General features: G+C 48.6%; 1 protein-coding gene across 4 annotated transcripts in view; it reads left to right on the forward strand.

Moving 5' to 3' along the window:
• CALCOCO1 (calcium binding and coiled-coil domain 1) overlaps positions 1 to 21775 on the forward strand; it is a 37545-nt gene extending 15770 nt beyond the window's left edge. For all 4 annotated transcript variants that reach the window (XM_080994525.1, XM_080994524.1, XM_080994523.1 and 1 more), the window contains exons 3-15: positions 879 to 984; positions 2778 to 2977; positions 4605 to 4763; positions 6369 to 6517; positions 6732 to 6822; positions 7748 to 7903; positions 10161 to 10415; positions 12418 to 12543; positions 14671 to 14766; positions 16828 to 16939; positions 18604 to 18818; positions 20487 to 20593; positions 21224 to 21775. In XM_080994525.1, coding sequence (XP_080850651.1) covers positions 879 to 984; positions 2778 to 2977; positions 4605 to 4763; positions 6369 to 6517; positions 6732 to 6822; positions 7748 to 7903; positions 10161 to 10415; positions 12418 to 12543; positions 14671 to 14766; positions 16828 to 16939; positions 18604 to 18818; positions 20487 to 20593; positions 21224 to 21425 — 1974 coding nt within the window. In that variant the 3' untranslated portion in view covers positions 21426 to 21775. The remainder of the gene's footprint in view (positions 1 to 878; positions 985 to 2777; positions 2978 to 4604; positions 4764 to 6368; positions 6518 to 6731; positions 6823 to 7747; positions 7904 to 10160; positions 10416 to 12417; positions 12544 to 14670; positions 14767 to 16827; positions 16940 to 18603; positions 18819 to 20486; positions 20594 to 21223) is intronic.
• Positions 21776 to 25134: the final 3359 nt, after the last annotated feature.

Genomic DNA, 25134 nt, shown 5'->3' on the forward strand with positions numbered 1-25134 from the left:
TAAGATGCTGTCTAGGTTTGCCATCGCCTTTCTCCCAAGAAGCAGGCATCTTTTAATTTCGTGACTGCTGTCACCATCTGCAGTGATCATGGAACCCAAGAAAGTAAAATCTCTCACTGCCTCCATTTCTTCCCCTTCTATTTGCCAGGAGGTGATGGGACCAGTGGCCATGATCTTCGTTTTTTTTGATGTTGAGCTTCAGACCATATTTTGCGCTCTCCTCTTTCACCCTCATTAAAAGGTTCTTTAATCCCTCCTCACTTTCTGCCATCAAAGTTGTGTCATCTGCATATCTGAGGTTATATTCCCTAAACCTTTTGTGCGTCCCTCATCCTGTATAATAATGTGCTGATCTAAGCAACACACCCTAGGGGAAGCTCTTGGGACATGTGCTACTCTCATGCTCTCTTTCCCAGATGGAGTCCTCTTCATATTCCCCCCCCCAATTTTTTTTATTCATTTTATAACACAACTAAACAACACAAACAGAAAAACAAACAACAGAAACAAATTCTTGTCTTATCCTTACTGTTTCTAAACATTGTTAGGTGGGCTTCCCCAAGTCCCCCCATCTGATTTTCATTTTACCTCATCTTTAGCAGTTTACAGTGGTACCTCGGGTTAAGTACTTAATTCATTCCGGAGGTCCGTTCTTAACCTGAAGCACCACTTTAGCTAATGGGGCCTCCTGCTGCTGCCGCGCCGCCAGAGTTCTTAACCTGAGGTACTATTTCTGGGTTAGCGGAGTGTGTAACCTGAAGCGTATGTAACCTGAAGCGTATGTAACCCGAGGTATCACTGTAAATATATCGTAATTTTTAACGATTTTTTTTATCACACTTACTTTTACCATAAAAATTTTCACATTTTATCACTAGGTGGAGTCCTCTTCAGTGCGGGATTATTATACCTTTGTGTGGTGCACAGTTCCAGATGGAGGAGCTTCCGCAGGAGCCCTTCTTCACTGTAACGTTCAGTTCCAAGGTGGGTGTTAGGAGGTCCGATGGTCCGCAGCTGGTTACTCATGGCTGGAGATGCCAAAGCAATACTTAAATTGTGCTTTTCTAAAACAAGGCGGGTGGCGCTGTGCTCTAAACCACAAAGTCTAGGGCTTGCCGATCGGAAGGTTGGCGGTTCGAATCCCCGCCACGGGGTGAGCTCCCGTTGTTCGGTCCCTGCTCCTGTCAACCTAGCAGTTCGAAAGCATGTCCAGTGCAAGTAGATAAATAGGTACCTCTCTGGTGGGAAGGTAAACGGCGTTTCCGTGCTGCTCTGGTTTGCCAGAAGCGGCTTAGTCATGCTGGCCACATGACCCAGAAGCTGTCTGTGGACAAATGTTGGCTCCCTCGGCCTATAAAGCGAGATGAGCGTGCAACCCCAGAGTCGTCTGCGACTGGACCTAACGGTCAGGGGTACCTTTACCTTAACCAGGAGTACCTTACCTTAACCAAGGCAGAAAGGTGACTCAGAAATCATAGAAGGGGACAGGTGGTGACCACGGGACTCTGCTACATTTGGTTTGGGCAACGTTTTTGACTTGCCCTGTTTTCAAAACCCATGCATAAGTTCAAAAGTACGCATGTATGTGGATGGGAGTCAACTAATGAATTTCATCAGCGGAAACCCTCTGCAAGAACGGCAGCTTGCCCAAGGGGGCTTTCCCCCACTCCCCCCCCCCCCATGTGTCCCCTGTCCCCTGAAATTGACTCTTGGAGGAGTTGGGAGAACCCCTGAAATAGCATATGGGGGTGGAGAGGGAGGGATTCTTCCATCTGGCAAGCCAAAATAATTGCCTTGACAAATTGATTGCTTTTGCGTGATGTTGAATTCCTCCCATTCCAGGCTTTGCCTTTTTGAAAAAATGGTTCTCTCCATAGCCATTCGCTCAGCTGCTGTGACATCACAGAATGCTTGTAAGCATTCTGACCAATGAAGGAGTGCTACCATATTTTTTTTACTACTACTGTTACACAACTGTTAAATTTATATAAAGCCTCTTTATCAAATAAATTCAGAGCAGCTTTGATTGAATGCAGTGTTCATGAAATACAAACAAGAGAAGGGGCCAACCAACCTCAAGAGCAGGCATTGGCAAACTCGGCCCTCCAGATGTTTTGGGACTACAACTCCCATCATCCCTGACCACTGGTCTTGCTAGCTAGGGATGATGGGAGTTGTAGTCCCAAAAGTTCTGGAGGGCCGAGTTTGCCTATGCCTGATCAAGAGCATGGGCAGGCAAACTAAGGCCTGCGGGCTGGATCAGGCCCAATTGCCTTATGGATCTGGCCCGTGGACGGTCCGAGAATCGCCGTGTGGATCGCCAGTGCGTGCATTCTTTCCCTCTCCCTCACACAGCGGCGGCACCTCCTCCCTCCCTCCTCCTGGCTTCTCCCCGCCCTGCCTAGAGGAGGAAGGGGGCTGGGCTTTGTTGGTGCCAGCAGCAGCGCTTGAGAGGCCGCCATTTTAAGCAGCCCCTCTCCGGAGCCCTTTCACGTGCCGCTCATCGTCCCTCTGCTGCCATCGCCGCCAACCCCTGCCGCTCACAAGACACAGGTAAGCAGCTACCGGGGCTCGTGATGCTCTTGCATCTTTTTTTAAAATATAGTCCGGCCCCCCACAAGGTCTGAGGGGCAGTGGACCGGCCCCCTGCTGAAAAAGTTTGCTGACCCCTGCTCTAGAGCCTCATTTCTTTCCTTTGCTGCGGTGTCAACCATTTTGCGTTCTTCAGACTGTACGTAACACAGATCAGTAAACAAACCCATTTGTTGTGTTTACAGCCAGCTACCTGCCCAAGCCAGGCCCCCAGCAGTACCAGTTCCGCTATGTGGATCGCCGTGGGGAGGTGCGTGGTCAAAGCTCCCCTTTCCAGTTCAGCGAGCCGCGGCCCATGGATGAGCTCGTCACTCTGGAGGAGGCGAGCGATGACGGTGGGGGCACCGACATGTTGCTGGTGGTTCCCAAGGCCGCCCTGCTAGAGGTAATATACTCCCAAGCAACACCCTGAATTTCAGAAGCCCCCTGACTGTTCAGCCTGGCGGATCATTTGCCCAGCAATGCCCATCATCCCTAGCCCTTGGCTGTGCCGTTCAGTGCTGATGGGAGCTGGGAGCCCAGTAAAATCCACACAGGTTTCCCAACTTTGAAATATAGATTCATAGAACAATGACTTGGCCTTGAAATCAACATGGTACGGTCTTTCCCAAACTGTACCACATCGGTCTGCAGGACGGGAATCGCATCTTTGAATTCTCCCTGTGGAAGCAGTCTTCCTGTAGATGGAAAGCTAATTTGTCTAGTAAAAGACTACGCTAATCTTCTTCTCTCTGATTTCCATCCAGCAATGGTGTGTGTGTGTTTTAATAAATTTAGAGGATTCACATATCTTCGTCTTCAAGTCTATTTTTCCCATTTCATTTCACTTTTAATTTGTATACCGCCTTTCTAAATTACTATATTCAAGGCGGTTTACAAGCTCTGGAGACAACAAGATAGCAAAGATCACACACCTCACAACAACCTGATCTGATACAAAAAAAGCCATGATAAAAGCATAACTTTAAAATAAACAGCCTGTATCAAATAAAAGCAATATGCAACAATCCATTAGAATGTAATGGTAAACAGTAAAATGAAATATCGGCAAATGATAATTAAACAGTTTACACTGAACCATTACAATAATCACTAAAGACAAGTCGCAATGCATAAAATACCACAAAACCATACAGAATCAAATTGAGGAAAAAAGGACACACAATGTATAAATATATACAGTGAACACTTGGGTTGCGAATGTGATCCGTGTGGGGGGGCACATTCGCAACCCGCAGCGCCACGTCTGTGCATGCGCAGATTGCGATTTGGTGCTTCTGCGCATGCGCAAAGCGCAATTTGGCGCTTCTGCGCATGTGCAACCGCCGAACCCCGGAAGTAACCCATTCCGGTACTTCCAGGTTTTCGGCGTGTCCGTAACCTGGAAAAACGCAACCTGAAGCGTCTGTAACCCAAGGTATGACTATATATATAAATTCAGTGGTACCTCAGGTTAAGTATTTAATTCGTTCCGGAGGTCTGTTCTTAACCTGAAACTGTTCTTAACCTGAAGCACCACTTTAGCTAATGGGGCCTCCTGCTGCTGCGCGCCGCCGGAGCCTGATTTCTGTTCTTATCCTGAAGCAAAGTTCTTAACCTGAAGCACTATTTCTGGGTTAACGGAGTGTGTAACCTGAAGCGTATGTAACCTGAAGCGTATGTAACCCGAGGTACCACTGTATATATATATATCCCTGAGCTTCTCTCTTTCCAGCTGCTTCTGCTGTCCTCAAAGTCATGGTCTAGGAAAGGCTCCAGGGCTGGAGGGTGGGGCAAGGCAGGTGGAAAAAGTCCTTGCCTGACAACCAGCACAAAGTTTCTTTCCGCTCATCAGTTAACAGCCCAGAGGGGCTCTATCATGCTGTTTCTTCTGAGCCATCTCTCAATTCCAGCCCTGTGTGATAGCAACATAGGGACGGTGACTTTAAGGTAGCGGCTTAAGCAAGTCTGCTAAATGTGTTCCCTGGCCTCTAATGAAGCCTCGCGGGTGTCTCTCCTTATATCCTTCACAGACGCAGTTGGAAGAGAGCCGGCAGGAGCAAGGAGCCCTGCTGCAGGAGTCGTGCCGCCTGAAGGATGAGGTTCAAGAGCTGAGAAGCCGTGTGGCGGAGCTGGAAGCAGTCCTGGGCACGCTTCGGGATGAGCACACCAAGTTGGCTGCACAGTACAAGGCAAGAGAGGAAGCCCAGCAATCTGGGAATTCTCAATCTCTCCAGGTCCCCAAAGCTACTCAGGGCCAGAGGGGAATTGTGCCCTGTTCTCCTGCCCTGAGGTTCATTTCAGGGCAGGTCAAGGAACCTTCAGCTGAAATTTGCTAAATTTTCGGCAGGGTCTGCCTGTCATAGCCCCTTAGTTAGACATGGGCAACTCCTCATGCTATCACTGTCTGTCTCCCAATGGAATGGCTCGTGTGATTCATTCCTTCATTCATTTAAGATTTATGCACTGCCAGTGTGGTGTAGTGGTTAAGAGCAGTGGACTCGTAATCTGGGGAACCGGGTTCGCGTCTCCGCTCCTCCACATGCAGCTGCTGGGTGACCTTGGGCCAGTCACACTTCTCTGAAGTCTCTCATCCCCACTCACCTCACAGAGTGTTTGTTGTGGGGGAGGAAGGGAAAGGAGAATGTTAGCCGCTTTGAGACTCCTTCGGGTAGTGATAAAGCGGGATATCAAATCCAAACTCCTCCTCTTCTTCTTCAAGCACTTTGTCACGGCAGCTGAATGTTAAAATGTTTTAAATGCCATGAAGTACCTAATACACAAAATAAAAGCATCTGATCTGTGAAAATAACACCAAACTAGTCCGAGTAAAATGAATCAACAGAAGTTATAAAGCCTGAAAAAAAGGAAAAAGTTATTTGATTTAAAGACATCAGAGTAGTTTTTGCTCTTCAGATAGCTGGGGCAGTGGCATAGCGGGGGGGTGGTGCAAGGGACTGTTGTCCAGGTGCAAAATTGGGGGGAGGGCGCACGCCACAAATTTCAAAGAAAAACAAACCACTTTGAGGGGTATATTTAGCAACCAAGTGGTGTAAAAATGTCATGAAAATAATAATAATAATAATAATAATAATAATAATAATAATAATGGCTGCCTCAGCTGTCCCCTCCTCAGCTTCCCTCTCCCTGCTGGGAACACCCTTCCTCACCACCATGACCCCAGCCCTGACAGAAACCGCGGGTTAGTAGGTGTAATACTTGCCTTGCCCCAGGAGCCAGCAACCCACGCTATGCCACTGATATGCTAGATTATGATAGTCTTTTTTTTAAATAGAAGCTGCCCATCTAGTTCCACTCTGATCCATTCATCTGACCCATTCATCTTGGCATCACTGTCACGCTAGCTCCTGACTCTTTTTCTTCTTGGGGCTGATCCCATCCAGTCAGGGATTCGGAGTGGACAGAATGGTGTCACAATGCCACCTAGCCAGGCACCACCTAACCAATCAGCGTTAGTTGCATAGTGATGTCACTGTAGGCAAGAAATAGCAAAGAAGAGTAGCAGCAACCTAAAGAAATGAAAAAAAATAAATAAATGGAAGCGTGCTGAGAAGCCACCGAAAAGGGAGGTGTAGATTTCAGGGTGTAGAAAAGAAGTAGGAAGAATTTACGTGATGGTCGCCTTGTGCTCAGATACTACCCATGCCTGTAGGCTGTGTTTCCTTCCTTGGAAATACCAGGTTTTCTGCCACACACACATTATCAGAAATATTGTGTTACGTCTCAAGCATGCACCCAATGCCATGAATGTTGCATCCATCTCCCCACGCTACCAGGAATTATCGAATTCTTTTGCGGAAGTATCCGAGCAGAGAGATACACTAAGCCTCCAAGAAGCTGAGCACGTGGCCCGAATCCGAGAGCTGGAGGGTGACATCCAGGCCATGGGTGAGAAGATGCTGCAAAGAGAGACGGAGTTGGACAGGTGAGGGTCATGGCTCAATTTCTGGCACCATGTAATCCCCTTAAGCTTACCTGCCCACCATCACAGTTGGCGGCCTCCACTATGGCTTACAAACTGAGCTGAGTCCATCAGAGGGTGCTAATTTTTTCCCCAGCCTGGTTCATACTCTGGTCCACAAGCTGAGTAGGTCCACTGCTTCTCACCCCACCCTCTCCTTTCTCCTTTTGCGCCTCAGAATGAAAGATACTGTCAAGTCTCTGCTGCGTGAACAGGAGCAGATTCACAACCAGCTCAAAGAGGAGAATGCGGAGAAGGAGCAGTACCAGGTGAGTGCTAAATCTCAGGCGTGTGGGCCAAATGTGGCCCCGGGGCCTCTCTGCCTGGCCCTCAGAACTCTCTCCAGGCCACACCCCTCCCTGGCCCTTGAGTGTTTCTGCCTGGCTAGAATGCACCCTTGCTTCCCTGGATGGAGGACAGAGCGGAGTGTGAGAGTGTGTGTAGAAGCTAGCCTACTACACAAAGGTAAAATTTGTGTCAGTTGTTCTTTGCCTCTGGACCTGCCCACTAGGGCTGGGCGATATATCGAGATATCATCCAAAACCAATTTGAACTCCATATTGATATATTGGTTTCATAGTTTTTGACCTGGCAATATATCGCAAATCAGGATCTGTGTTAGGGCTGATCAATATATCATCCAAAACTGGTTACAAGTCCATATAACGAAATTGGTTTAATAATTTTTGACCTGGCAATACATGATGTTTGTGTGTGCTATGCAAAAATCACAATGTGGGAAAACTGTGAAGCCAGCCCATGCCTCTACATAGCTCCATCTTTATTTCATACATTGTGATATATCAGCATATTGTGATGTTTAGTTGGTGATATATCACAAAGTTGAAAACCAGCTCCATCCTTTTTCCAGACATTATTAAAAATGAGTATATTGCAATGTTTGACGAAGTTGGAAACCAGATATCACCCAGTCCTACTGTTCGCGTCTACATAGCTCCATTCTTATTTTAGACAACATGATAAATTGGTATGTTTAGCTGGTGATAAACCACAGTGTTGAAAACTAGATCTCACCAAGCCCTACTGCCGTTGGGATGTGGACCCCCAAAAGGCTTCCCAGAAAGGAATGAGGTCCTTGAGTAGACCAAATCGGAGAGTAAGAAATCCGAGTCAGTGGAAGGGCAAGTATCGCAGCCTAAACATTGTGACTACGACCTCCTTTCTCCTCCTCAGGTAAAGCTGCAGGCCTCAGAAGAGGAGAGCCGCAGCCTGGCCTCTGATCTGCAGGAAGCGAAGACCCTCCATGGGGAGAAGGTCTCACAGACTCTGGGGCTGCAGGAGGACATCAGCAAATTGCAGCAGAAGCTGACAGCTGCTAACCGCCGCACTGTAAGTGCCGGACAACAGAATATGCTGAACCTCAGCAAGGCACTCTGTCTCCAAGGCAGTGGTGGTTACAGTGTTGGGCTTGGGAGACCAGGGCTCAGATCCCCACTCAGACATGAAGCTAGGCTGGGTGACCTTGGGCCAGTGGCTGTCTCTCAGCCGAACCGATCTCACTGGGTTGTCGTGAGGATAAAATGGAGCGAGAGAGGACCGCATATGTAGCTTTGAGCTCCTTGCAGGAAAAGGCAGGATATGAATGTAACCATGCAAAAAAGCAGTGGGCACTCAAATTTTCCCCTCCCACCCCCATTCTAAAGGTAAAGGGACCCCTGACCATTAGGTCCAGTGGTGACCGACTCTGGGGTTGTGGAACTCACCTCACTTTATTGGCCGAGGGAGCCAGCTTACAGCTTCCAGGTCATGTGGCCAGCATGACTAAGCCGCTTCTGGCGAACCAGAGCAGCGCACGGAAACGCCGTTTACCTTCCCGCCGGAGTGGTACCTATTTATCTACTTGCACTTTGATGTGCTTTCGAACTGCTAGGTTGGCAGGAGCAGGGACCGAGCAACGGGAGCTCACCCCGTCGTGGGGATTCGAACCCCTGACCTTCTGATCGGCAAGTCCTAGGCTCTGTGGTTTAACCACAGCGCCACCCGCATCCCTTTACCCCCATTCTAGAGGAGCTCAAAACAGGGTGAGGTAGAGATAGCCCAGGAAGTGGTGAAATAGCTGGAAATTGGGCTTGGATCCTGATAAGGACCCAAAACCCAGATAGACTCCTGGTCCACCATTAACCAGACCTTGTAGAGGAGAGGAGGGTTTGATTCTTGTCTCTGGGAAAGAAGTCAGGTGGTAGTCTCGGGTTTAGGAGAGTTGGGTGTTAGTGGAGAAACAAGGAATGAGAGAGAGACTAGGGTGGGAGTAGACAGCATGGTGGGATACGGGTGGCGCTCTAAACCACAGAGCCTTGGGCTTGCCGATCGGAAGGTCAGTGGTTCGAATCCCCGCGACGGGGTGCGCTCCCGTTTCTCAGTCCCTGCTCCTGCCAACTTAGCAGTTCGAAAGCACGTCAAAGTGCAAGTAGATAAATAGGTACCACTCCAGCGGGAAGGTAAATGGCATTTCCGTGCGCTGCTCTGCTTTGCCAGAAGCAGCTTAGTCATGCTGGCCACATGACCCGGAAGCTGTACGCCAGCTCCCTTGGCCAAGAGTCGGTCACGACTGGACCTAAGGGTCAGGGGTCCCTTTACTTAAGTTGCAGCGACACTGGTGATCAGGGGCGCTGCGTCCCATTTTGCCACCTAAGGTTGCGCGGTGGCACCTGCAAAGCAGCAGTGACCACGGCAGGTTCCAGTGAGATCTCGCAGAGGGTCAGGGGTTCCTTTACCTTTACCTTTACCTTAGATAGCATGGTACCCTCCAGAGTCCACCTACCATCATCCCTGACCATTAGTCATGTTGTCTGGGGGCTGATGGGAGTTGGAGCCCAACAACACCTGGAGGGATATCATATTGGCTCTTCCTGGATTAGGTTGTATATTGATTAGCGCCACTGGTGGTTACAAAGGGTTTGGGCCACTTGCTATTGTACCACAGTTCCCACGAGGCCTTGCTGCAGGCAAGACATCCTATAATAGGGTGTGGCTGAAATTTTGCCAAAAAGAGAGAACATTTCTAGATTTTTTTTTAAATTTTTCATGCTGCTCCCGAACCATTGGCAGAACGTCAATCCTAGAGAATGTTTCGCAAAATGGCCTCCGTAATTTCACCATATATTTTGGCAGCGACTGTGTTTTAATAATCATTCAGTATTTTTTTAATAGTGTTGAAGGAAGCAATAAGCTTGGCCCCTACTCCTTCCAGTCCTCCTCTCTTTGCCCACTTCACCCACCAATGGAAACCAACTGTAAACAGTTCCATTCAACATGAAGTGAGTCCACCTTTGTCAGAAGAGAAGATTCATGGAAAGCCTATTGGAGAACTTCACCTCCCCACTCCATCAAACCCAAAATCCACAAACCCACACATCAGTTACACTGGCAGCAGCTCTTGAGGGTTTGAGATGGGATGTGAGCCAAGCCCTACCTGGAGATTGAATCTGGCACCTTCTGCTTGCAGAGTAGATACTCTTCCACTGAGCTGCCACGCTTCCCAAAAGTAGCATGGAGAATTCTGGGAGGTCATATGGGCTCACCCCTACCCACGCATCCCCTCGTCGCCTCCCTTGCCCCACCCATGCCCCATCCTGTCTCTTCTCAGGTGCAGATGGAGTCTCTGTGCGAACAGCTGCGCTCCACGCAGGACATTCTGGCTGCCAGCCAGCAGAAAGTGGCTCTCTTGGGGGAAGAGTTGGCCAGCGTGGCCTCCATCCGGGACCGCACCATCTCCGATCTGCACAAGAGCCGCCTGGAGGCAGCCGAGATCAACATCAAGCTGGCTGACATGACTCTCAAGTGGAAAGAGGGCAAAGGGCAGTGGTGGAAGGAGAAGGCCACACTGCTGCAGAGCATGGAGGTTTGTTTGAGGCACCCCAGGGTTCCCCAGTCGCGCTTAGTAGCTGATGGTAAACCCTATCACTTTGGCTTCCCGGGAGGGAGACAAGGGAGGATGAAGGTCAGCGCAGTGCAAACTCGCCCTTGGGATTTCCGAGTTGGTTCCCTGGTGCATCATGTTGACATCTCCCTTTTCCATCTCAGTAAGTTGCAGCGACGGTGATCAGGGGCGCTGCATCCCATTTTGCCGCCTGAGGCAAAGAGGGGAGCTGCCACCCCACCCTGCTGCCGCTCCCCCACCCCTGCTGAAGCCTCCCTTACTTGGGTTGCGCGGTGGCACCTGCAAAGCAACAGTGACCACGGCAGGTTCCAGTGAGATCTCGCAGAGTGCATGAGATCTCGTGAGATTTCGGCAAGAGCCTCAGCCTGCCTCTTGCCAGGGATGGGAGGTCAGGGAAGCATCCTCGGCCCAATAGCTGCTACCTGCTTCAAGCACGCATTCAGCATTGTCTTCTGTTTTTAGTGGGGAAAGGGGCAAAGTGCCATGGATGAAGTGGAACGTAGCATACACAGATTCAATCATAGAACTGTAGAGTTGGAAGGGACCCCGAGGGTCATCTAGTCCAACCCCCTGCAAAAGCTTTCTTCTGCCTAAACATCACAGCGACCGATGCCAACCGACACCGGCACACTTAGGGATCCACAGAGTTTGTGCAGTTGAGTAACAGACCTCAGCAACTCAGCATTTTGGCTAATCTACTTTATTTACATATAAACACACATGGAACTCTGCAACATGGCTCACTATCTCTCTAGCATCAGACAGCAAAGAGAGAGAACAAAGGACAATAGTCCCACTTCACAAAACACAGTAACACAAACATCCTGTCTCCATCACTTCCCACTCTTTGGAGTCAAAGCATATACCGTTATGTGAAAGACCACAATCCCATGACTGCAGTCACGGAGCAGGAATTCTAACAGACTGTTCCCGTCGAACAGCTCTTACTGTCAGAAGGCTTTTCCTGATGTTTAGTCGGAATCGCCTTTCTTGTAACTTGAAGCCATTGGTTCGAGTCCAACCCTCCAGAGCAGGAGAAAATAAGTTTATTCCCTCTTCCATGTGACAGCCATTGAGATATTTGAAGATGGGAGTTAGTCATTCTTCGTACAGGGATTCTAATGGCAAGGCAATGTTCAGGGTGGAGGTAGGGAATCGGGAAACTCTGCGTTCTGTGTTTTAAACATGAAATATTCCCCCAAGTAACTTCTTCCCTATAAGGCATACAGAGATACGAATAAACATTTCCAGGTATGCTGCACTAGACAATCTGATTTGCAAACTAAAACTACGTTTTAAATACAGGGAATGAATGGGAGGCACATTCTGTCATCTCCCGTGTTACTTGTAGAAATTACGTTTTTGTAATAATAATAATAATTATTATTATTATTATTATTATTATTATTATTTATTTATACCCTGCCCATCTGGCTGGGCTTCCCCAGCCACTCTGGGCGGCTTCCAAAAAAATATTAAAATACTGTAATACATCAAACATTAAAAGCTTCCCTAAACAGGGCTGTCTTCAGATATCTTCTAAAAGTCTGGTAGTTGTTGTTCTCTTTGACATCTGGTGGGAGGGCGTTCCACAGGGAGGGTGCCACTACCGAGAAGGCCCTCTGCCTGGTTCTCTGTAACTTGGCTTCTTGCAGTGAGGGAACCGCCAGAAGGCCCTCAGTGCTGGACCTTAGTATCCAGGTAAAACGATGGGGGTGGAGACGCTCCTTCAGATATACTGGACTTTTTAACTGCGTGTATATATATTTGACTTTGGAACTGTGTGTTTTAAATGTCGGCACGATTTCCCCTCCGATTTGTGGATTCCATCCACACACACCCCCAATATGATTCCAAGACTACTGCATGATTAGTTTGCTTCGTTGAGGGATGGGCATGGGGTGGGGAGGAGTCCCATCCAGCTCCTCCCCACCCATTGAAGGCAACCCTGTGGTCTCGGCAGGCAGAGAAGGACAAGATCCTGAAGCTGAGCGCCGAAGTGCTGCGCCTGGAGAAGAGCCTGCAAGAAGAGCGGGCACAGCGCCAGGTGTTGCGTTTGGAGTTGGCACAGGAACGTGACTCCAGTCTGGTAAATTGGGGCCCTGGGGGAGTTGGGGGGGGTCCCCATTGCCCTGGGTGGGAGAAAAATAACGATCCCTTTGAGTTCTGATGGTTTCATTATAGGGCACCCAACACCCACCAGTAGAAACTACTTGCCCTTGTTTATTATTAGCGTCACCAACTCAGGTCCATTAATTTCCATGTGTGTTTTCTGAGTCAAGGTTGGTTCAATACAGCACAGTGTCCTTACCAGTTGCAAAGCCCGCATCAGATACAGTGGTGCCCCGCAAGACGAATGCCTCGCAAGACGGAAAACCCGCTAGACGAAAGGGTTTTCCGTTTTGGAGGTGCTTCGCAAAACGAATTTCCTATGGGCTTGCTTCGCAAGACGAAAATGTCTTGCGAGTTCCTGCGGGGTTTTTTTCCTTTCCCCCCCTCCTTTTTCCCAAGCCGCTAAGCCGCTTATCAGCTAAGCCGCTAAGCCGCTTAACAGCTGATCGCTAAGCTGCTTATCAACTGATCCGCTAAGCCACTTAACAGCTGATCCGTTAAGCCACTAAGCCGCTTATCAGCTAAGCCGCTAAGCCGCTTATCAGCTGATCCGCTAAGCCCGCTAAGCCGCTAATAGCGCTAATCCGCTAAACCGCTAATGGGCTTGCTTCGCAAGACGAAAAAACCGCAAGACGAAGAGACTCGTGGAACGGATTCTTTTCGTCTTGCGAGGCACCACTGTACATTAGACAGTGGTACCTCGGGTTACAGACGCTTCAGGTTACAGACGCTTCAGGTGACAGACTCCACTAACCCAGAAATAGTACCTCGGGTTAAGAACTTTACCTCAGGATGAGAACAGAAATCACACAGCAGCGGCAGCAGGAGGCCCCATTAGCTAAAGTGGTACCTCAGGTTAAGAACGGTTTCAGGTTAAGAACGGACCTCCGGAATGAATTACAGTGGTACCTCGGGTTAAGAACCTAATTCGTTCCAGAGGTACGTTCTTAACCTGAAACTGTTCTTAACCTGAGGTACCACTTTAGCTAATGGGGCCTCCCACTGCTGCCACGCCGCCGGAGCACAATTCCTGTTCTCATCCTGAAGCAAAGTTCTTAACCCGAGGTACTATTTCTGGGTTAGCGGAGTCTGTAACCTGAAGCGTCTGTAACCCGAGGTACCACTGTAAGTTTTTAACCCGAGGTACCACTGTACTCTTTTGGGAAGCTTTTCTTGCCTTCCCCTTTAGGGGTTTTTGAATTAAAAAACAAAAAACCATTGTACTTCTACAAGCCTTGGGGTCCCCATCACCCAAGTTTGCTGGCACCTCCCTCTTGTGTGTGGAAGCTGTCATTTTGGCTCCAAAGGGATTGACACTCGCTCCCGAACATTTGAAATTGAAGGAAAGATGGTCAGATCCCAACAGTAGGAACGTAACAGCAGGTATTTAGGGGGCATTTGTTGGAGAGGGGTGAGGTCTGGCTCATAATTGAAAACAGCCGAAGCCTTAGGGATGCGGATATTTGGCTCCACAGCCAGTTCCTTGGCTCGCCACCCACTCTGCCCTGCATCCCACCCATTGCCTTAATATTCTGGAATCTGCAGGCTGGTGAAGTTGATGGACTTTATGGAGCTAGCTGATCTCACTGGGAGAATCCGCGACCAGAAAGAAGAGGAATATCAAGAAGACTGGAAGAAATTTAAAGATTATTTGAACAAAAATTGTAACATGAAAGATTAGTAATTACTTGAAAGAACTAAATAGGCCTAGGATTAAATTAGGATTAAAGAAATAAATGAGAAATAGAACGATAATAAAAGTTAAGAAGTTTGATTATAACCAGAATATTGTTTTTTGAATAATGATATTGGAAAACTGCTACATTCAATTTAGATGGAAGAGATTAGAGGAAGTCAAGTAATATGTTTATCAAGTTGGAAGCTTAACTGACTAATTAAGTTTTATTGTATTTGTGTATGTGGTTGTATTCTTGGTTATTATTTGCTAGGTTTGTATTATTTCGCTTTTTTTTTTCTTTTACTATTATTTTTCTTATTTTTGTTTTATTGAAGTAATGTGTTTGTATGAAATTCAATAAATATTATTGGGGGGGGGGGGGAATAATATTCTGGAATGTGCAAACTCTCGCTTTTGCCCCATCAGGTGCAGGTCTCTGAGAGCCGCCGGGAGCTGCGAGAGCTGAGAGCTGCACTGCAGGTTGCCCAGAAGGAGAAAGAGCAGCTCCAAGCCGAAAAGCAGGTTGGTGAGAGGCCAAGAGGGGGAAGGCGTCCTAGGTTATATAGGTTGCTAGGTTGCACGACATCGTGGCCCCCTTCTGCGTGAGGGTTTACGCTTGCGCAGGGGGACTCCTTGCCCTCGCACACCCCCTAAATCTGTTCTAGGGGTTGCCCTTGCAGCCCCTTTTGGGAAGGGTATGGCATTAGTGTGGGGGGAGGAGAGGGGAAAGTCCCGTTGTGCAAGCGGATATGCTTGAGCTGACGGGTCACATTCGCTGGATGCTGCCCACAGCCCATGGCTAGAACTTGAACACAGAACTTGATTTGGGGACATGTCCACCAGCCCTATCTCTCTTATAAATCAGAAGCAGTGAAGGCGGTGAAGGTCCTGTGTGAGTGTCTGGAGGCGGTTGGAGGATGGATGGCGGCTAACAGATTGAGGTTGAATCCTGACAAGACAGAAGTACTGTTTTGGGGGGACAGGAGGCGGGCAAGTGTGGAGGACTCCCTGGTCCTGGATGGGGTAACTGTGCCCCTGAAGGACCAGGAGCGCAGCCTGGGAGTCATTCTGGACTCACAGCTGTCCATGGAGGCGCAGGTCAATTCTGTGTCCAGGGCAGCTGTTTACCAGCTCCATCTGGTACGCAGGCTGAGACCCTACCTGCCCGCGGACTGTCTGGCCAGAGTGGTGCATGCTCTAGTTATTTCTTGCTTGGATTACTGCAATGCGCTCTATGTTGGGCTACCTTTGAAGGTGACCCGGAAACTGCAATTAATACAGAATGCGGCAGCTAGACTGGTGCCTGGGAGCGGCCGCCGAGACCATATAACACCGGTCTTGAAAGACCTACACTGGCTCCCAGTACGTTTCCGAGCACAATTCAAAGTGTTGGTGCTGACCTTTAAAGCCCTAAATGGCCTCGGTCCAGTATACCTGAAGAAGTGTCTCCACCTTCATCCTTCTTCCCGGACACTGAGGTCCAGCACCGAGGGCCTTCTGGCGGTTCCCTCGCTGTGAGAAGCCAAGTTACAGGGAACCAGGCAGAGGGCCTTCTCAGTAGTGGCACCCGCCCTGTGGAACGCCCTCCCACCAGATGTCAAAGAGAACAACAACTACCAAACTTTTAGAAGACATCTGAAGGCAGCCCTGTTTAGGGGAGGCTTTTAATGTTTAATAGGTTATTGTATTTCAGTGTTTTGTTGGAAGCCGCCCAGAGTGGCTGGAGAAACCCAGCCAGATGGGCGGGGTATAAATAATAAATTATTATTATTAATATTATTATTATGTGGAATAAGGTTCCTTTATTTTGTTGCTGTTTACATCTCCAACACATTTTGTTTACATCTCCAACACATGTTGCTGTTATTTTCATCCAAATTAGCAAAAATAAATAAAAATAACAACAATATGTGTTGGAGATGTAAACAAAACGAAGGAACCTTATTCCACATCTGGTGGACATGTCCCATTTTTGAGACATGATCTATGAGGAATTAAAAAGAATGCTAAAACACACATTTTTAAAGAAACCTGAAGCTTTCCTACTAGGCATTCTAACGTTTAGCATCCCAAATGAAAATAAAAGAGTGTTTCTTTATGCGACAACAGCAGCCAGAATGCTAATAGCAAAATACAGTGGTACCTGAGGTTACATACGCTTCAGGTTACATACCCCGCTAACCCAGAAATAGAGCTTCAGGTTAAGAACTTTGAGAACCTGTAGAACAGTCAAATTAGTGTTTGTATCTTTTGAGCAATTTTGTTCTTGACTAATTCTTTTTCATTTTTTATTATTTATCAATTTTCTTTTCCCCTCCTTTTTTCTTTTTTCTTTTTATTTTCTTTCTATATTTTTTCTTTTCTTTGTATTTTTTTTTCTTTTTGGATATCTGGATGTAATACTTAATTTATGCTTTCTCTGTATTTTTTTAAAAATACAATAAAGATAATAATAATAACAATAATAATAATAATAATAAAAAACTTGAACGCAGAATGTGGGAGGTGTATGGGGATGGTCTTTAACAGAAGGTGGGTTTCTACAGTTGGTGCTGACCTTTTCCCGATTCCCCTGCCCCTCAGGAGCTGCTGGTGTACATACGACGCCTTGAAGAGCGTCTGGAGAAAGTGGCTGACGAGAAATGGAGTGAATCTATTCTCTGCGATGAAGAGGAGGCAGCGCCAGAGACTCCTGGTCAGTCTCCCCGCCACCCTGCCTCGATTTGCATGCCCAATTATACGTACCAATCCCCATCTCCACTAGTGTCGTGGCAAAAAAATATATATTTCATTTTCTTTTTACAACTTGAAAGCTCTTTAGATCCTAGAAACCCAAACATCTATTAGCTCAGAATTCCCAAGGGCCAAACCACCACCACTCCCCCCCCCAAAAAAAAATCCCAAGGACCCAAGTAGGGGCCCCAGACACAAAGCTTTTCTCCTTATTTTTTTAAGTAAATCTCTACCCCCTCTAGAAATGAAGTGGGTACCCTTCTAAGCAGTTTCTATGAAATGAATAAGGTTGGCTTCTCCCGCCTATCGGTATATTTAGCCAATAGCGAAGTCACAGCTATGGTTGATGAGTAAGTTGTTTGGCCACCAGCCAGTAGGAATCTCTAGAGTCCTAAAGAGCTGGTGTCCCATCCCCCCAATTTAATGCACTTTTGCTGCTTCTCTCTTAATTTTAAGAAAGAAATCCAACAAGTTAAGCCTTTTCTCATATGGAAGTACAATTACGGAAAAGGCTTCTCTCTCTAATTTTGTGTTATGCATTGCCCGTGGCAACCATGTTGCATTATGCAACAGCTTCCCATAGCAGCCGTTTTGTGCCTCCAACTGCTCAGAATTCAAAAGGTGCCCCCTGGTCGAAAAAGGTTGGGTGACCCCTGCCCTAAAGCAGGCACCCCCAAACTTGGCCCTCCAGATGTTTTGGGACTACAACTCCCATCATCCCTAGCTAACAGGACCAGTGGTCAGGGATGATGGGATTTTAGTCCCAAAACATCTGGAGGGCCAAGTTTGGGGGTGCATGCCCTAAAGGTTTTCCTGAGGGCCAGCATCTAATCTTTTGGCGTCTAAGCAACCCAGCACCTGAGATTTTTCCACCTGTTCCTGAAGCTGCCTGGTCTAATTTTGCATCCTAAAATAAATTATTCGAGAGAAATGAATTTGCTTCTGGAGCCACAACCTGGCAGCAATTGCACCATTGTTCTCTAGGGAAATTACCGTATTTTTCGCTCTGTAGGACACACTTTTTCCCCTCCAAAAATTAAGGGGAAATGTGTGTGCATCCTATGGAGCGAATGCAGGCTCCTTGGCTTCAGCAATAGCAATGCAAAGCCTCCGAAGCGCAGAGGGAGCGCTCCCTCCGCGCTCCGGAGGCTACGCGTTGCTTTCACTGAAGCCTGGAGAGTGAGAGGGGTCAGTGCGCACTGACCCCTCTCGCTCTCCAGGCTTCAGGGATGGCCTCCTGAAGCCTCCGGAGCACAGCAGGAACTCACGCTGCACTCCGAAGGCTTCGGGTTCCTTTTGCTGAAGCCGGGAGAGCAAGACTCTCCCGGCTTCAGCAGAGAGGGAGAGCTGCGCAGCGCCCCTTCAGCCATGCAGGAGGAGAAATGGAAGGGGCTCCGTTTCTCCTGCCGCTTCGCTGAAGGGGCGCTGAGCAGAGAGGGGAAGAATATTTTTTTTCTTGTTCTCTCCCTCTAAAACAAGGTGCGTCCTATGGTCGGGTACATCCTATAGAGCAAAAAATACGGTAACTCTGACACACACACACACACACACACACACACACACACACACTTTCACCCTTGACCATGTGTTTTTGTTCTCCCGTCCCTTCTCCTACACACCTCCCAGGCTCCCTGGACTCGCCGCTGTCCGACTCTGAGGATGAGTGTCCCGAGGACATGCGCCTGCCTGCGCAGCTCGGGTCCTACAGTTTGTGTGACAACCGGGCAGCTACTACCACTCCGCCTTGTGCCCGGGGACCCGCTCACACCGTGGTGATCAGCCAGCCGGCACCCATTGCCAATCAGATCAAGCAGCCGCCCGAGGATTCCAGTTCTGACTCGGTGAGGCCCTGGGAGGCAGAGAAGGGTGCAAGTCATGGATCTGGCCAAACTTTTATGAACCTAAGAAGTGAAGAATTTCCTTGCTGGTTGCGGCCAAAACTGCATCTAGCTAGTGTGTTGCGTTAATCAGTGGCCAGTCAGGGGCTCCTGGGAAGCTCTCAAGCAGGGCGTGTTAGAGAATGCAGACGTTCCCAATTCAGCTAGCGCAAGTGGAACCTGAAATAAACTGTTTCAGTGCAGGCTGCTCTTGTTCGCTGCCAGCCAGCAAGCCATGCCCTTCGCCACAGCACTCCATTCCATCCCTCCTCCCACTTACTTTTCCTCCTCACTAGGGCTGGGCGGTATATATCGATACAGTGGTACCTTGGTTTGCAACCGTTTTGGATTACAACCATTTTGGATTACAACCACCTCAAACCCTGAAGTGTGTGTCCCTTTCTTTGGATTACAACCCATTTTTTTTTGGATTACAACCCTTTTTTTTTCTGAGGCCCCATTGGCGAAAGCGCGCCTTGGGTTACAATCTGTTTTGGTTTACAACCAGACCTCCAGAACAGATTATGGTTGTAAACCAAGGTATCACTGTATATCATCCAAAACCAGTTTGAAGTCCATATTGTGATGATCAGTTTCATAATTTTTGACGTGACAGTATATCCCAAATCACGATGTGTGTTAGGGCGGGCAGTATATCATCATAAGTGGATTTGAAGTCCATATCGTGGTATCAGTTTCATAATTATTGGCCTGGCAATATATTGTGAATCATGATACATGTGTGTGCTACGCAAAAATTGTGATGCAGGAGAAACTGTGAAGCCAGCCAATGCCTCTACCTAGCACCATCCTTATTTTGGACATTCTGGTATATCGGTATATCGCGATGCTTAGCTAGTGATATGTCGTGATGTTGCAAACCATATATCACCCAACCCTAACCCCCACCCCCCACCCCAATAGTCAGTCACCACTCTTTAGCCACTGAGCGTGCTCATTCCTCAGTGGTCTGTTTTATGGGAGGTGGGCAAAGGGGTATTTAACCTCCCTAGTTTTTCTATTTTCCAAGTATATATTTATAAGGCTGCAAACCTCAGGGTTCCCCACCTTGCCCACGGCCCAGCCTGCTTATATACCTCCCTTTTATGTGCGGCTAGCGGGTGGCGCTGTGGTCTAAACCACTGAGCCTTGGGCTTGCCAATCGGAAGGTTGGTGGTTCGAATCCCCGCGACGGGGTGAGCTCCTGTTGTTCGGTCCCACCTCCTGTCCGAAAGCATGCCAGTGCAAGTAGATAAATAGGTACCTCTCCGGTGGGAAGGTAAACGGTTTTTCCGTGCGCTGCTCTGGTTTGCCAGAAGCGTCTTAGTCATTCTGGCCACATGACCCAGAAGATGTACGCCGGCTCCCTCGGCCAATAAAGCGAGTTGAGCGCCGCAACCCCAGAGTTGGCCACGACTGGACCTAACAGTCAGGGGTCCCTTTACCTTTAGTGGCTTCTCATTTGCTCACGTACGCAAGAGAGAACCCAGGACAGCTTCCCCTGCCAACCTAGGCATGCCATCATCTGTTTCCCCTAAGTGATAGGCAAAGGAAGTTGGGGGCTGAGCTGCGTGGGGTTGGCAGAAGCCAGGCCTGCTTGTACCACTTCTTACTTTTTCATTCTGTATTTAGGAGGCTGAGGACGAGAAGGCAGTGCTGATGGCAGCTGCCCAGAGCGGTGGCGAAGAAACCAACCTGCTCCTTCCAGAGCTGGGCAGCGGCTTCTATGAAGTGGCCAGGTAACGGCAGCTAGGATGCTCCCGAGTCTATTTTGACTACAGTTCCCCCTTTTCAGAGAGAGGGCTGTACACCAGTGGTGGGGGACCTGTGGCTTTGCAGATGCTATGGAGCTCCAGTTCAGGGATGTTGGGAGATGTAATCTTAACAACATCTGGAGGTCCACAGGTTTCCCAGACCTGCTTGTACAGGCTCTTAGTGAGTTAGCACCTTGAGATAGAGTGTGTGCATGCACATGTCTTAAAATGGGACTGTACCTAACGTGACGGCCCCATCAGCATCTCCAGGAGTTATGCACCTTGTCTGCTATCGCAGCAAGCTACAAGACTCTTTACTCTACCCTGGGTTTGCATGGTGTAGTCCAAGGTTTCCCAAACTTGTGCCTCCAGCTGTTTTCGGACTACAACACCCATCATCCCTAGCTAGCAGAACTAGCGGTTAGGGATGGTGGGAACTGTAGTCCAAAAACCGCTGGAGGCCTAAGTTTGCAAAACCCTAGTGTGGCCCCATGCCAAAGTAACCACCGCCACTCCGAACCCAGCCAGGATTTTGCCAGATTTCCAGTTCCATGACGTAGCACTTCACCAGCTCTTTTTGCACTGTTTCCTCTTTCTCCCTCCCTCTGTTTGCAGGGGCCTGACAGGGCGGCAGATGTCAGAGCCGGGGGCTTGCGGCATGGGGGTCTCTCCCTTAGACCTGCCCTCGCCGGCCCATTGGAAGGAGTGCCCCATCTGCCACGAGCGCTTCCCGCCCGAGAGCGACAAGGAAACGTTGGATACACATGTTGACGGGCACTTCTTTTTCAGCACCCATGACCCCTTCACCTTTGAGTAACGGTTTCTCCCCCCCCAAAACCCCCTTCCTCCCAACCACCACCACGCCCCTTCTGTTTTCCCCTCTCTCTTCCATGGGATCCAGGCTGGGGATATATGTCCTTCCTTCTCCCTTGATAGTGAGATTGCTATGAGGAATGCTTCGCCCCAGGAAGGGTAGCTTCAGCTGCTAGGTGGTAGTAAGGGACTCCCAACTTCCTGGGACGCCTTCTCTATGGTCAGAGTCAACTTGCATTAGGAGCAGCAAAGTTAGTTATGTACACACACACACACACACATATACTTCTATATGTGCACACATTCAGCCAAGCTAAGCGTCAGTGACTGAGAGCTCAGAAGTTAAGAGCGTGTCTTCATGGCACCCAGGGTAGGCACATGTGTGCAGGGGGGGCAGAACGCGCCAGCCTCACCGCCAATGCAACGCCAGCCTCAATGATTCCAGCCTTGCAGAGCAGCTCAGGGAGAATGGCATGAGAAAGACACAACAGCCTTGCACCTCTTGATCCCAGGCTCACCCTCGCTTTGCAAGGCTGGGACCGAAGGGCGCATGGTTGTTGTGTCCTTCTCATGCTGCCCTGCCGATGCGGGCTGGAGGGGCAGCGTGAGGAGGGCCCAGCAGGGCAGGCAGGCGCCCTTTGGTGCATGCCCGTTGTGCCCTCCTGACGCCCTGCCAACCCTCTGCTGTTTTGTGAGGCTGGGATATGGGATCAGACCCGCAAAGCAGCACGGGGCTGGCAGGGGCGGTGTGAGGAGCAAATGGTGCCCTCGGAAAAACTGCACCCCTTGCCCCCCCCACACTACACCTCATGAGACCCTGTTTACTCACAGCCAGTTATCCTGCAATGGCAAGCAAGTTTGAAAAAGGGGCCGTCAATCCTTGGCAAACTCAGAGGCCTCTTGACTCTCCTCATCTTGCTCATCCTAGCAAAACAATAACAAAGGGGTAGTTGACATGGCATTGTCCATTGGACTCCAACTCCCATCAGCCCCAGCCAGCCTGGCCAGTGATGAGGGGTGATGGGAATTACAGTATCAGCGATAGCTGGAAGGCACCGCATTGGCTGCCCCCACCCAAAACAGGCCTTGCGAACGGTTGTCACCTTTTGGTGGGCCGAGCTCTCCGTTCAGCGGAGGGTCACTGCAACCTCAACGAAAGGGTGTCCTGTGATTCTTTGTTTGTGCAACATGGGTTGCTTGTTCTTTTAACCACAGAACACTCTTAAAATGGTAAGCACAGCCTCATAGTGTTGGGCAGTTCACACATGAATCGCCCATTCCCGGAGGTGGTGCTATCATCCTCACATCCTTTTGCAGTTGTAGCCTGGGGACAGAAGAGTCACTGGGACACGTGGCATTTCAATATTCCACTCTGAACACCAGAATGCCAAAAGTTCACACAATCATGCATGGTGACACACGCACACAGGTGGGTTTCTCACTCAAAGTAAGCACTGATAAGCTTAGAACCGGCTTTGGCCATGAGTTTGACGCATACTGTAGACATGGTGGTAAAGGGATTCATAGCACACATAACATGCACCCGTCTTAAGACCCTTGATGGGGTCTGGACCTGTACCATCCTTCCCGCACACTTGAGATCTCAGCCAGAGGCCCTCTTGGGGAATCCACACCCTAGGTCTGTGAGCTGTGTCCCCCCCCCCCCCCCCCCGGGAAGGGAGTCTCCTCTGTAGCGGTTTCATGCCTTTGGAACTCCCTCCCACTAGAACTGTGGCATGCCGCAGGGTTCTCAGAAGGCCTTTGAACCTGTTTTGCATTGACCAGCCTTCCCCGAGTAACGTTGCCCCTTTTGTTGGATCGAAGCTGGAATGTTACGGAGGTTTTGAGTGTGCTTTATCTTTTTTGTTTTGTTTTTGTAACACTGGTTATATATAAATATATATAGTTGCAGTTATTATCTTTATTGTTCTAAGTCGCAGTAGACGTGGTTAACATAAGATAATTTTAAAATAAATAAAGAGGGAGAGGGGAGGATATATCTTCGCAAGGAGAGGGGCTTTGGGGTGAAGCAAATGAGCAGGAACCCCCCCACACACACTGAATAGCGGCATCCCAGGCTACAGGTTGAATGATTTGAGCGCTCTCCTCCCATAGAATGCCCCATACGTGCACAACATTTACATGTCAGGAATATAGGAAGCCGTCTTAAACAGAGTCTGCCCATTGGTCCACCTAGTTCAGTACTGGCTGCACTGATTGGCCGCAGCTCCTCTGGGTTTCAGGCAGGGTATCCCCCGAGGGATTGAACCTGGGATTTTATGAATGCAAAGCAAGATGTCCTCCCACTCGGCTGTAGCCCTTCCCAAAAGTAGCTGGACCCAACTCCACAACACGCCCCTCCCCGCCGAGGCCATAGGAAGCTGCCTTATATTGAGTTGTCAGACAATTGGTCCATCTCACTCAGAAATGTCTACTCTGACTGGCAGGTTTCAGACGGCATCTCTCTCTCCCCCCTCACCCCCTTCTTAGAGATGTCTAGGACCATGGGTAGGCAAACTAAGGCCCGGGGGCCGTATCCGGCCCAATCACCTTCTAAATCCGGCCCACGGACGGTCCGGGAATCAGCATGTATTTATATGAGTAGAATGTGTCCTTTTATTTAAAATGCATCTCTGGGTTATTTGTGGGGCATAGGAATTCGTTCATTTCCCCACCAAAAAATATAGTCCGGCCCCCCACAAGGTCTGAGGGACAGTGGATCGGCCCCCTGCTGAAAAAGTTTGCTGACCCCTGCCTAGGACTGAACCTTCTACATAAAGAGTGGGTGGTCCACGGCTGATTTAAAACTAGTGTTTCCCTAGCGAGGATGGAATTTCCCTGGTCAGAGTATATATTCCCCACTTTTCCCTGCAGTCTGAAAAGGCCCAGAACCAGCCACAGATGCCTAGTGAGGCTTCTGTTCACCTAACTTTTAATTCTTGAGTGTGCGTGAGCAGAAAGCAAACAGATGGATGCAAATGAACGAATGTGTGTATTTATCGTTCTAGCTATAGCCCATATTCCAGCAATACCCAAAAGATTTTATTGCTTGCATTTATATGGTATATGGCATTGTGTGTGTGTGTGTGTGTGTGTGTGTGTGTGTGTGTTGTTTTGTTTTAAATAACAACTAAAGCAACCAGGGTAGTAGACACATAAATTAGAATAAAGCAGAGAAAGACTTCTAATAAAAACCTTCTGTATGCCTCAACACCGCCAGGGAAAGAAATTATATAAATTCCAGGCAGTTCCCCTCCCACTTTAAACATGATCAATATATTTCCTAAATGTAGCTGCTGCCTTTGCATAAGTAGCTAAACACTAAGGTTATTTATTCCATGATAATTCAAGCTCAGCAATATTATTTAAACTTTTGGGGGGAAACAGGAGCGCTAGAGTGATGCGAGGTAAAAGCCATTCCTTTCTTAGCAAGGAATAAAAAGTAGAGAAGTTCACCCATAAGGGGCATTTTTAAATTAAAGATGAATCCACATGCTGTTGATCAGGGTGGTGGTCTGCATCCCCCTGCCCCAAAATAAATTGGGCAAATTATGCATATTTGCACAAGCAGTGAAGTAATTCTGCATCCACAATAAAGAACAGCAAATCTTTGGATTTCAGAAGCAAAGGCCGGATTGGGCTACTGCAGGAAAGACAGTGCAGCAACTAATTTATTGCAGGGTGCAATAATAAGAGCTAAAAACATGGGCAGC

This window comes from Podarcis pityusensis (assembly GCF_964106645.2).
Source record: "Podarcis pityusensis genome assembly, chromosome: 2".
NCBI lineage: Eukaryota > Metazoa > Chordata > Lepidosauria > Squamata > Lacertidae > Podarcis > Podarcis pityusensis.